The sequence below is a fragment of the Phoxinus phoxinus genome (assembly GCF_949152265.1).
Source record: "Phoxinus phoxinus genome assembly, chromosome: 18".
Taxonomy (NCBI): Eukaryota; Metazoa; Chordata; class Actinopteri; order Cypriniformes; family Leuciscidae; genus Phoxinus; species Phoxinus phoxinus.
This window is the reverse complement of record NC_136893.1, coordinates 5,550,342-5,564,404: the sequence shown is the minus strand read 5'-3', so window position 1 is coordinate 5,564,404 and position 14,063 is coordinate 5,550,342. Positions and strand designations below refer to the sequence as shown.

The 14,063-nt window shown below is 39.5% G+C and overlaps 1 protein-coding gene across 2 annotated transcripts in view; it reads left to right on the top strand.

Moving 5' to 3' along the window:
• Positions 1-10,856, top strand: part of kcng1 (potassium voltage-gated channel, subfamily G, member 1) — a 59,458-nt gene extending 48,602 nt beyond the window's left edge. For both annotated transcript variants that reach the window (XM_079588263.1, XM_079588264.1), the window contains 2 exons: positions 3,762-4,606; positions 9,460-10,856. In XM_079588263.1, coding sequence (XP_079444389.1) covers positions 3,833-4,606; positions 9,460-10,239 — 1,554 coding nt within the window. In that variant the 5' untranslated portion in view covers positions 3,762-3,832 and the 3' untranslated portion in view covers positions 10,240-10,856. The remainder of the gene's footprint in view (positions 1-3,761; positions 4,607-9,459) is intronic.
• Positions 10,857-14,063: the final 3,207 nt, after the last annotated feature.

The window sequence follows — 14,063 nt, the reverse complement described above, 5'->3', positions numbered from 1 at the left end:
TGAACAATGAAATGCTGAGACTCATATACTGTAATCCAAGGCTTCGGAAGTCATACAACAGTTGAAATGAGAAATAGACTGAAATTTAAGTAATAAGTCACCAAAAATCACAAATGTAGCACATTAAGGAGCATTGCACTAGATTTGATGTCTCATGACCAACAAAACTACTGTATGGCTTCTGAGTAATTCGAATGCAATGCAAAAGTCATGGTAATATTATGTCAGGGTTGTGCGCCATTCAGAATTGAATTGAGAAAACCTATCAAATCTGATTTCAGATGAATTTAAAATAAATTTGAATTGAGTTATAGCTACGGTGAAATTTGACTGCAAAAATGAATTCTTCCCGAGTCATTTTATCTGGCTTTCCAGTACAAATATCTAAACACTCTTAAATCAAGGTACAGTTACTTGAGCAGTACAATTACTTAAGGTACAAACTTGCTTTCTAAAGAATTTATCAAAATTGATAGTTCACCCAAAAATGAAAATTCTGTTATCATTTACTCACCCTCAAGTTGTTCCAAACCTGTATGAGTTTCTTTCTTCTGTTGAACATAAAAGAAGATATTTTGAAGGATGTTGGTAACCAGAGAGTTGACGGTAGCCATTGACTTCCATTGTATTTTCTTTTCCTACTGTAGAAGTCAATGGGGTCCATCAACTGTCTGGTTATCAGCATTCTTCAAAATATCTACTTTTATGTTCAACAGAAGAAAGAAACTCATACGGGTTTGGAACAACATGAGGGTAAGTAATGACAAAAAAGTGACTTTATGCTTAAAACAAGAAAAAAATATCTGCCAATGGTTTGAGAGAAAAAAACCAATGTAAAAAAATGTATCCATTGGCAAACATTTCTTCTTGTTTTAATTTTGATGCATTTCTAATTGCTTCTCAAGTTATTGCATTTTGATTTAAGAATGTTGAGATGTTTGTACTGGAAAACAAGTATAATTTACAAGTACAGAAATTCACATAAAACTGTCTTTTAACTACAAAGTGTTTGTTAGCTTAAAGCCTGGATGGATGGATGGATTTTACACAAAAAGTCATAGCCTATGTGTTCAGATGAATGACTTGAGGTGGAGTAAATTATGTGAATTTAAATTTTTAGGGGCACTATATGTTAATACCACGTTCAGATGTTTTCTTTGCAAACTGGTAAATCTGTCCACCAGTTGCTGGTTTCCAAAGACGTATGTTCCTCTTCCCAACCTCTTCTTCCTGTCACTGTGTGGGATTTGTTGACCACTTTCCTTTCATCCACTTATTCTCAACTTCTTTGACACTCAAGCCTCCTTAAGATAAGGCTGGCATGAGCGGAAGATAAAGGCAGTAAAGGCAGCGGACGCCCAGTGGTTGGCACACGCTTAATTTGACAGGTCGGAAACAAAAGGCCAAGCGTAATCATTATCTCGTGGCGACTGACAGTGCAGGTGCTTAATAAGCATGCAGTGACGCACTCGCTTCCTGAATTTAGCAATCCGAAGGCTCCCATCCTGGCCGATGATTGGTGCCTGAGCACACAGGGCCGCAGACACTAATTTGTAACTTGTGAACCCATTACAGCTTAATCATGGTAATTGATTTAATTAGTTTGGACACTGGCCATGGAGAGTATGCAGCATCTGGGAGCAGTGTTGTGCGCCTTTCGGAATTGAATTGAGAATGATTTTTAAATTCCAATTAAATTCCTGAATTTGACATTTGAATTGGGTAGCACTAGCAGACAGACTGCAAGAAAGCTTAAATTAAATTCATGTACTGTAGCTGAATTTGTATTGTAATTACGTAATTTCGTACACAATTAGAATGTATTGACATTTTATTATTGACTTCATGTAATTTTAACTAAGTGCAACATTTTTAAAGGCAGACTACGAATGTTGTTTGAAAGTTTTGAAAAAATGTAAGCACTGAAAAAGCTTTGAAGAGATAGATGGATGGATGGACGGATGGATGGATGGACGGATGGATATATGGATGGATGGATGGATGGATGGATGGACAAATAGACGGATAGATAGATAGATAGATAGATAGATAGATAGATAGATAGATGGTTCGACCGACGGATGGATGGATAGACAGATAGATGGATGGATAGACAGATAGATGGATGGATAGACAGATGGATGGATGGATGGATGGATGGATGGACGGACGGACAGACGGATGGATGATAGATAGATGGATGGACGGATGAATAGACGGATGGATGGATGGATGGATGGATGGATGGATAGATGGAAGGGCATTGTAAGAAAGTGTCTAAGGTTCAAAATACTCCACTTGTTGTGTAGGTGAACATTTGAGATGAGTTTGAAAAAGAGGTGTCATTTTCACACTGTTAGTTGGATGGAGAAGCTTCCTGTTGCGGGCTATCAGACTGTTGTGTGCCAAGACATTATGTTAACTTGTTTCACAAGGGTTCATTCATCAGCAGATCCCACGCAACAAGTCAGAACATAAAGCATCTTATCCGAAGGTTCCAGATGCTCCTAAAACAGCGGATGAAAGTGGTGCACGAAAAGGCCCTGTAGGGTGAAAATCAAGAAATGCAAATGATTGGTCAAAAGTTTGAAGGTAGTAGCATGAAACCGGCTGGAATCGCATCAGGTTTTCTAAAATATCTTGAACTCCTAGTCTTTCCAACTGTGTCCCTCGTTTCCAACTGTGTCCCTCAGTGTGTCCATTGGAGACACCCAATCAGATCAGGGGAATTGACTTCTGCACTCTTGAGTGTTCCCCAAAAAGTGAACAGCGGGATTATTGATCAGCAGAACCCGGGAGGCTTGTGTCCATTAGAAAGTACTGTTTAGTGCATTACAGAGGAAGAGGGACACGAGTGATGTCATCAGCGTAGCCGCGCGTCTCACGGGAAACCACTTATTGTAATAGCATTCTCTTTATCTCTTCCGGATAGGTTTTTCATTTTACTGACCGAGTTCATATATTTCTTCGAAAGTGGGCGTTCGGGCGGGGGGATTAGATGGATGGATGGATGAATAGATGGACGGATGGATGGATAGACAGACGGGCGGGCGGGCGGGTGGATTAGATGGATGGATGGATGGATGGATGAACTGATAGATAGACAGACAGACAGACAGACAGACAGACAGACAGACAGACAGACAGACAGACAGACAGACAGACAGACAGACGGATGATCAGACAGATGTTATTGGATGGATGAACTGATAGATAGATATATAGATGGATGGATGGATGGATGGATGGATGGATGAACTGATAGATAGACAGACAGACAGACAGACAGACAGACAGACAGACGGATGAACAGACGGATGTTATTGGATGGATGAACTGATAGATAGATAGATATATGGATGGATGGATGGATGGATGGATGGATGGATGGATGGATGGATGGATGGATGGACGGACGGATAGATAGATAGAGTGACAGACGGACGGACGGGCGGGCGGATGGATGGATGGATGGATGGATGGACAGATAGACGGATGGATGATAGATAAATAGATAGATAGATAGATAGACAGATAGATAGATAGATAGATAGATAGATAGATAGATAGATAGATAGATAGATAGATAGATAGATAGATAGATAGATAGATAGATAGATAGATAGATAGATAAGCTTAACGTGAATCAAGAATGAATGGGGAAGTTAATAATCGCTCAGATGTCTGTCAGTGTTTATAGTAAACATAAAATCATCAATGATAATATTCTGATCTCTAATCCTGTCCCTCTCACTGACCAGGGCAGTGTTTGAGAGGAAGCGCTGGACCACAGGCATGTGACGGCCGCTGAGGTGGAGGTGTCCGGTGAAAGATGACTTTACTGGCGGGCGATGGTTCGGATTACGACTACAGCGCTTTAAGCTGCACCTCGGACACCTCTCTGAACGCTCCACCCATCCAGGAGCGAGAGGCTCTAAAGGGGGTTTACTATAAACGAGCGCAACGACTGCCCCCGACTGACCCCAACACCCCCGACGCGCCCCGTCCCGACGACACCTGTGGCCAGCGCCTGCATGTCATCATTAACGTGGGCGGCCTCCGGTACCAGCTTCCCTGGACCACGCTGGAGGACTTCCCTCTCTCGCGTCTGGGACAGTTACGCCTGTGCAGCAGCTTCGACGAGATCATGCGCGTGTGCGACGACTACGACGTGGTCCACAACGAGTTCTTCTTCGACCGAAGTCCCTGCGCCTTCAGGACCATCCTCACGTTCCTGCGCGCCGGGAAGCTGCGCTCTCTGCGGGAGATGTGCGCCCTGTCCTTTCAGGAGGAGCTGCTCTACTGGGGCGTCCCGCAGGAAAGCCTGGAGTGGTGCTGCCGGCGACGCCTCCTGCAGCGCGTGGAGGAGTGCGATGAGCTGGAGCGGGACGAGGAGGACGACGACGACGAGGATGATAGTGGAAGCGGATTGGCCGGGGAGACTCGTCTCGAACACTGCATGGGGAAACTAAGAGACATGGTGGAGAAGCCTCACTCCGGCCTCCCCGGGAAGATCTTCGCCTGTCTGTCGGTCCTGTTCGTCACCATTACAGCCATCAACCTGTCCATAAGCACCATGCCTGCTATGAGAGAGGAGGAGGAGAGTGTGAGTGTCCTTTTCTCCTGCGATCTAACACCCTTTTAATAAAAAGTTTGGGTTTTATGTGAAAGAAATTGAATTTTTATTTGGCAAGTATGCATTAAATTTATCAAAACTAGCCGCATTTCCATTACCCTTCAAATTGTGCAAATTTAAATTATAAATACGCTTAATGGAAACACGCATATTTTAACTCTAATTTATCGCAAAAAAGTTTTAATGCTCGCATGAGGTGGTTTTTCAGCCAAGTCGAAAAATAAATATTTCGCAAAACTGCGATAGAAAATTTACAGTCACCTGACGTAATAATAAACGGCAAAGAGGGCACGGGTTGATCTTTGATCGACCAATCAGCGGAAAGGGGCGTTTCATGCCCGGCACTTGTGGAAATCGAATATTCAAGCCGTTTATCCATTTTCTACCCCTGAATCTAAAAATTCTCGTTTAAATTTTTTTTTTTTGAAAACACGAAAATCGAATAAATTAGTCATTTTAAATTTTTTCTACTTTCAATATTAAATCAAAAAATGAGTGATACACGGACCAAGTCATCATGATTTCTGAAAGATCATGTGACACTGAAGACGCAGTGATGATGCTGAAAATTCAGCTTTGATCACAGGAATAGATTAAATTTTACAATATGTTAAAATAGAAAACAGTTATTTTAAATTGTAATACTATTTCAAAATATTACAGTTTGTACTGTATTTTTGATCAAATAAATGCAGTCTTTTTGAGCATAAAATATGTCTTTCAAAAACATTCAAGACATCTAACCAACCCCCAACTTTTGAATAATACTGTAAATCAGATTTTAAACACTAGGGTTGCACCAGTATTACAATTTGGCTGATACAGCTAAGCTAAATAAAAATAAATAAAACACTAAAAACTTCATTATAAATATTACATGGGAATTTTAGCATCAAAACATGTGATGACATGTATGGTAATTAATTTAGAGATTTGCTAAAGATTACATTTAATGATGTTATAAATGTATTATTTTTTAAAGATTAACTTTAGTTGTCTAAAGTTACCATTAGTCGATGTCTAATACAAATGTAAAATTAAGGGAAATTAGCATGCATGCACAATTAATTATCCAATAAAAAAAAAATCATTAAAACAGCTCTACTATTGGCCAGTAACTGATGTGGTGCTGATATTATAGTGCATCCCTAAAAAATGCTTTTTCTAGCTTCATTCCTGTAGTTGGATCTCAAGAATCAAGCTCACTTACTTAAATTCATCAAGCTCCAAGACCAGGTCAGAGTGGTTCTGCTCAACCAGAGGAAATCTGCAGAAGACAGTTTTGCTGCAGGAGAGGTCATCTTTTTCCAGAAATGATTTGTGGCAATTAGACCGAGTCGCACGTTAAACCAGCTCCGTCACTAATTGAATTAAGGCCCCCATTGTCTCGGCTCACATCAGTCACTGGAATAATTCAAACGGCTGCCCCTGGTAAAGAGGAAAACAGAGCATAGAAGATTCAATTAAGCATTAGACCAACATAGCACTAGCATGTTAGTCTTCTTCCATTTTCACAGGCTATTTATGGCTATACTGTGAGGATTGAAACAAGACTGTTGTAGGAATTTTCCAAGTATACTGACAAATCCAATTAATATTGTTACAATTATTAGTAGCATATGGACCTAATTTTGCCATCTTGGTGACATTTAGTTGGTTTTAAATTTAAATTTTATGTTCATAGTAATAATAATAATCTCAAGACTGTTTATTGGTGGATGGTTTGTCTGGCATGGGCTTTATTTTTTAGGGGTGAAGTAGTTCTAACAAGTGCTGAAGCACTAAATATAAATGCACTAAATATTTATAAAAGGAGGTGTAATTTTCAATGCACTTAGTCATTGACACCATTTTCACAGGTGAGCTGAATTGATTTACTGCACCTCAATCAACACATTTTTTCTTACTTTGTTGCTGTTAGTCTTCAAGGTGCAATCCTATTTAATGAGAACGAATACACACTGAGGATGGAGGTGACACGAGGTGATATAAAACTATGCAGTGAAGTTCTGAAAGCACCTTTAGGAAGGATGTGTTTCCATTAACCTCCAGCTTCCTCTAGTGGTCTTCTCGCAGTATTGCAACTCAGAACCAGACATTGGCTGGGATCAGAGGATAGCTTTTTTTGAAGGGACTGTTCAGCAAAAATAATTCTGGCATTATATACTCACCTTCATTTTTTTCTAATGCAGAACTGAAAAGAAGTTATTTTATGATAAGATGTTGTATGCTGTTTTTGTCCATACAGTGAAAGTCAATGGGGTCCAAAAGTTTCAAGCTACAGAAAAGATGATACTAAGCAAGATATTATTCACAACAACTAAACAAATGAAGTCTTGCAAAAACACTTTACAGTATGAAACATAGCTCTTTAAACCTAGAAATGTTTTTGTTGTGAATAGCATACACTATTGCCAAAGGGTTTGGACGTCTGCTAGCCTGGTTGACACCAGACCCTTCTCAGTCGTAACTGAGAGTGGGTCTGTCTGGGGAAGGTTCATTGATTCACAGCCCATTTCCAAAGAGGCGTCACCAACGGACGTCACTCAAATGCCTCTGGACGCAATTGGATAGACCTAAAACCAATCAGGGGTGCGTTTCCCGTACAACTATATAGCTCACTGCTTAACTACCATAGTACGATGCATCGTTGAAGAAATCAACTAGCTAGTCACGAGTGTTTCCCGAAACCGAATGTCGTAAAGTATCGTTCAACCACGTTGGTTTATGACGTCTCGCACGTGGTGGACTAATAACTTTTTTTTATTAATCTGTTTGAGATCGAATTAACGCTAGATTTCGTCATATAAGTTACATATATGGCATCTGAAGACCATTTCAAATTTTTCTCAGTTACTTTGCTTTATTACCAGACTCAATATTTGGCTCGTTCTTACATAGTTGAGCACGTTCGCACATGCGCAGTCTTCAAAAACGGTGCTTTAAATCTCTTGACAAACTAAAAGACGTAAATTACATTTGTATGTATTCTAAATAAAACATACGGGTTGTACTGAATGTCAGCTTGCTTATTTTGCTAAAGATAAGGATTTATTCAGTCTACATCTCATGTAAACTAGAAACTATGCTTCTAACCACAGCTCCAGAGCTGTCGTTGCAACCACACAAGTTTGAGATGCTGTTTGCGAACGTTCGTTGGAACGATGGTTTCGGGAAACACCAAATCGTTGAACTATGCCGTTAACGACGGAACTTGCGATCATAGTTGGCTAACGATGCTTTCGGGAAACGCACCCCAGAGCGATCGTCATCGTGTAAAGCCCGCCTCAACGTTTGTGATTGGTGCCTTGATTTGGAAAAATTGGAAATGTGCTCGAATGGGCTCTTGGCCAGACTGACTTGCAGAGCAAATCTAAATTTTCCCAGGCTAGATGTCTGCCTTTACATGCACATGAACTTTAATGACATCCCATTTTTAATCCGTAGGGTTTAATATGGAGTTGGCCCACCCATTGCAGCTATAACTCTTCTGGGAAGGCTTTCCACAAGGGTTAGGAGTGTGTTTATGGACATTTTTGACTATTCTTCTAGAAGCGCATTTGTGAGGTCAGGCACTGATGTTGGACGAGAAGGCCTGGCTCGCAGTCTCATACCAAAGGTGTTTTATCGGGTTGAGGTCAGGACTCTGTGCAGGCCAGTCAAGTTCCTTTCCACACCAAACTCCCTCATCCATGTCTTTATGGACCTTGCTTTGTGGATGTCATGTCATGTTGGAACAGGACGGGGCCATCCCCAAACTGTTCCCACAAAATTGGGAGCATGAAATTGTCTGAAAATGTCTTGGCTGAAGCATTAAGAGTTCCTTTCAGTGGAACTAAGGGGACAAGCCCAACGCCTGAAAAACAACCCCACACCATAATCCCCCTCCACCAAACTTTACACTTGTCACAATGCAGTCAGGCAAGTACCGTTTTCCTGGCAACCGCCAAACCCAGACTCGTCCATTGGATTGCCAGCAGAGAAGCGTGTTTCGTCACTCCAGAGAACACGTCTCCACTGCTCTAGAGTCCAGTGGCGGCGTGCTTTACACCACAGCATTCTACGCTTTGCATTGCACTTGGTGATGTAAGGCTTGGATGCGCTGCTCGGCCATGGAAACCCATTCCATGAAGCTCTCTACGCACGGTTCTTGAGCTAATCTGAAGGCCACACGAAGTTTGGAGATCTGTAGTTATTGACTCTGCAGAAAGTTGGTGACTTCTGCGCAGTTCCCCTCAGCATGCGCTCACCCCGCTTGATTTTGTACAACTGTGGCCATGGAAGTGATTGGAACACCTGAATTCAATGATTTGGAGGGTTGTCTCAATACTTGGCAATATAACTTTTTATTATCACTGAGAATACAACATTAAGTGAATAAAAAGATTTTAGTATTTTTAAGAAGGATTTTTTTAGTGTTTTTAAGAAGTTTTTTATGCTCACCAACACTGCATTTTTGTGTGTGTCAAAATACAGTAAAAACACTAATATTGTGAAATATCTCTACAAATTCATCAATCATTACTCCAGTCTTCAGTGTCACATGATCCTTCAGAAATCATTCTATTATGATAATTTGCTCCTCAAGAAACCATGATGCAGCCTTTTCAGGATTCTTAGATGAATATGAAGTTGTAACAAATCTTTTGTAAATTACTTTACTGTGACTTCTGATTAATATAATGCATCCATGCTGAATAAAACTATTAATTTCTTCTTACTGACCCCACACTTTTGAACGGTAGGCCTAGTGTATATATAATGTACCTATATAGGCCTACATGCTATACATAGTTCTAAACTTTTCGATTGATCTCTTTCAGGGGAAATGCTCTCAGATGTGCTACAACATCTTCATAGTGGAGACGGTGTGTGTGGCCTGGTTCTCGCTGGAGTTCACGCTGCGCTTCATCCAAGACCGCAGCAAGTTGGCCTTCCTCCGGCGCCCGCTCAACCTGATCGACGTCATAGCCATCCTACCCTACTACATCACGCTGGTGGTGGACAGCACCTCCACGGGGGAGAAGCGCTTGGGCTCGGGCAGCAGTTACCTGGACAAAGTGGGCCTCGTGCTGCGGGTCCTGCGGGCGTTACGCATCCTCTATGTGATGCGCCTGGCGCGCCACTCGCTCGGACTGCAGACGCTCGGGCTGACGGCGCGCAGGTGCACGCGAGAGTTCGGCCTGCTCCTCCTCTTCCTCTGCGTGGCCATAGCGCTCTTCTCCCCGCTCCTCTACCTGATCGAGAACGAGGCGGCGGCCACGCGAGAGTTCAGTAGCATTCCCGCCACGTACTGGTGGGCCGTGATCACGATGACCACGGTGGGTTACGGCGACATGGTGCCGCGCAGCATCCCAGGACAGGTGGTGGCGCTCAGCAGCATCCTCAGCGGGATCCTGCTCATGGCGTTCCCCGTCACCTCCATCTTCCACACGTTCTCGCGCTCCTACGTGGAGCTCAAACAGGAGCAGCAGCGGCTGCTTCAGCGCAGGACTCACTTCCTTCTGCGCAGTCGCATCGCGGGACTCGGCAGCAACCTGTCGGTGGAGAGCGACGTGCTCTTCCCTAGCGTCTCGTCTAACCACAGAGACAAAGAGGAGTAAAAGTGCAGGACTTTAGTGGAATGAAAAGCTTTTTTTATATATCTTGAATGTTGTTTCACATATTGTCCATCAACAATCCAAGACTTTTAGGGAACGTTCCAGCAGAATTGACTTCCAAGTTAAACATATCTGAACCGTTCTGACCTAGCTACACTCTAAAGAATGCTGGGTTGTTTCAAATATGGACAAACCCAAACTTTGGATTAAAAATCCATTATAAAAATTTAACACAACGGCTGGGTTTGTCCATATTTGACCCAAAATTGGGTTAAAACAACCCAGCATTTTTTAGAGTGTAATCAAGGTCTTTGGGTTTATTTGAAAATGAATGACTTGATCACCCCAAAAACAAGAAAATTCTGTCATCATTTATTCACCTTCACGACATTCCAAAACTACTTCTCTGGAACACAAGAAGATAGTTGTCCCCCCACCCCATTCAATTACGATGCACTTTCATGTCTTTCACAATTTTATATCAAGTCACCTTTATCACTCTAAAAAATGCTGGGTTAAAAACAACCCAAATTGGGTTGAAAATGGACAAGCCCAGTGAATGGGTTGTTTTAACTCAGCGGTTGGGTTAAATGTTTGCCCAAGGTGCTGGGGTAGTTTTATTTAACTATTAAATAAACTATTTATTATTATTTTTATAATAAATAGTTTTTATTTTTTTATAAAAATAAAACAATTTTTTTATTTTTTATTACTACATGGCTGGCTTAAAATGAACACAAAATAGGTTGTAAATAAAAAAAATTGACTCATAATAACTAGAGGCAACAATGATAATCAAAAGGTGAACATTTAACAATAAGTAATTTAATAAATGCTTATTGTTTAATTATTTTTCTTTAAACATATTCATAAATGTTCATTTTCAACATACTTCGGGTTAATTTTAAACAAGAAATACAGTCATTATTAAACAATAGCTGAGTTAAATAAAACTACCCAGCAGGTTGGGCAAACATTTAACACAACCCATTCGCTGAGTATGTTCATTTTCAACCCAACTTGGGTTGTTTTTAACCCAGCATTTTTGTGTGCGCTTTATACAATACAGATTGTTTTAAATGGGCTTTACTATGATAAACAGGAAAATAATTATGCAAACAGAATTCAATTATGCTGTGAAGCAGCTCTAAAAAAGATAATAGTGTCATAATTCAGCTGAAGAGTGGATTCAGTTCAGTTTAATAACTGTGTAAAGTTGATAGAAATATGGAACAAGTTGAATTCAGCTAGAAAGCAATGATGTCATCGTCCAGATCTAAGATCCCAAACTCCATCGGTGAAACCAGTCGCATCACAAGTTGGATAGATCCAGCTCCTTGCTTGAAGATCGGAAATGTCCTTAATAAAACTATCTTAAAGTTTCATGAAATGATTCATAATGACTTTCGAAATGGTTTTATATTTATTTATTTATTTTCCCACAATTTCACACATTGCATATGTCGCTACATGTTGGAGGTATACCTACTTAACAAGGGTGACAAGTTACATATTCCTTTTCAGCAGCCAAGGACTACTACTATAGTACTCACCACGGTTCATGTAACCTAACCAACTGATCAGGAAAAACAATTGTGTTCTATTGTGAAAAAAAATGGACTCCCAAGAAGCAGTAACTGTTCGAAATTTGATTAAATGATTAAGTCACTGCTACTTCTCATGAACGCATTAGTGTTGTTATCGTTCACTATTAAAGATCATTTTCGGTGATTGAAAGAAAGCTAAAATAAATCAATTCAAATCAAATATGAATATTAGATGAAAATCCTAAACTTAAGCTTGATTGAAATACATTGAACTGATTGAAAGATTAGTAGGCCTATTAACATTACTAAAACTTAAAAAGTAATAAAATTTATTAAAACTGAAAAAAAAACTCAAACACTAATAAAAGTGACAAAAGCACTTAACAAAATTACTAAAACTTAAACTAAAATTAAAATGAAAGCTTCTATTTTTATATTTTCAGTTAATTCAACATATAATTAAATAGGCTACATATATATAAATAAATAAATAAATAAATAGTATAAGTAATACTAAACCACATCATGGTCAGCAAAGGCATTTGGTAAGGTTTTCAGTGAAATAAAATTAAAATTTCAGTCTTTTTCTAATCCAAAGCTATCATATGACTTGATATATAAGTCATATTATGATGCTTTTTGTCATTTTTCCAGCTTGACAGGTCCAGTTCCCATTCACTATTATATTAAAAAGAGTGGATAGGACAGGCCATGGAAGGGAAGAAAGTCATGCAGGGTTAAAGAAATAATGACAGAATTTGTATTATTATTTTTGGTCCGGGTGAACTATCCCTTTCAAAAAAACAAAACTGAACTTGTCTGTTTAAATTCATCACGCTCCAAGCCATTTCTTTTTCTTGTTGTTGTTGTTGTTGTTCTTGTTCAGGCTGCTTTTCAAAACCTTTCTGTCTAAAGATGTGGTCACTTCTTGATGAGGTCAGCATGGGATATTTATGTCCTCTATTGGTCAAACATGTTTTCACTATGAATTCACTCCAAATTTCAATACACAGCAAAAGACAAAACTTCCATATGCTTGTGATCCCGGTCTCCCACATTTGCATGCATTGCTTGCATAAGTGAATGCAAAAACAAGGTCTTGACTAATCGCACCTTAGGAACAGGAAATTATTTTGTAAGACGGCTTATTTTACGTATTGTCCATCAACACCCCACTCTCATGAATATCTTCCCTACGTTCATATTTAATTCTAACATATAAATCACATCAAACACTAACATATCATTTGAATGATATGTAAACACTAGATTTGTGTTTAGTTTCGAGCTGCCATATGTTTGATTCAGATTTCACTCCATATAATTCTTTACCACGATTTACAATCTGTAATGTTTATTACTAAGAGCTCATCTGCCAGGAACATCTCCCTATAGTTTCTGACATGTGCGTCATATACTGTTTTTTTTTAATAAAAATATGAATAATAAATAACACATACACATGAATAAACCTGATTTCATTTTTAATGCAATTAATATTTTATGGACTTATTTCTTACAATGAAACAACAGCCTTTCAGAGAGAAACCAGTCACCACCAGCAGGGGGCAGCATTGGCAAAACTTTGGAAATAAACTTTGGAAATAAACTAGGATTGTAAAACAAGCATATAATGTGCAAATGGAGGAAGACAGCAGGAATAAGCCTCAGGCTATAGTTTCTGGTATGTATGTGGCTTTCAAAATCTGATGAGACATGTCATGTTATAGAAAGTGGCAAGCGGAAGGCAAGCGCTCTTTAAAAAAGTGAAATTACTTAACGAGTCCCAAATCTAGTTCCTAATATCCAACGAGGAATGTGCATATGTCTGAATTCCTCTTCTGTATGAAGATGCTGCCTGAGAGTAAAAATAAATAAATCCTGACCTCTGTTGAGCTCTGAAAGTATATAGGCTAATAGTTTTTTTTAATGAATGTGTTGTTATTAAAAGCTTAGAACTAGTGTTTTATTAAAACTTAAGATAGGACATTAGAAGATTGTTAGAAAACAATCTACATTGTAAAAAACAAAAGGCTTTTCCAAAGCCACAGCACTACATGTAACTTATAAGAGGCTGATTCTGCCTAAATGTGATCATCGCTATGGAGTAATATATAGTAGACTACTTTCTCTCTCAAAATAAGACAGTTAGGGAAAGACTGGTTTTACCAGTGTCTTTACGCCATTGGTGGGATTTTTTGATTTAGCTCAGTGGCTTAAATCTTTCAAATCTGCTCCAAAAAGTTACATTTTGATGGTTCATTGACCCCTGTTGCATGT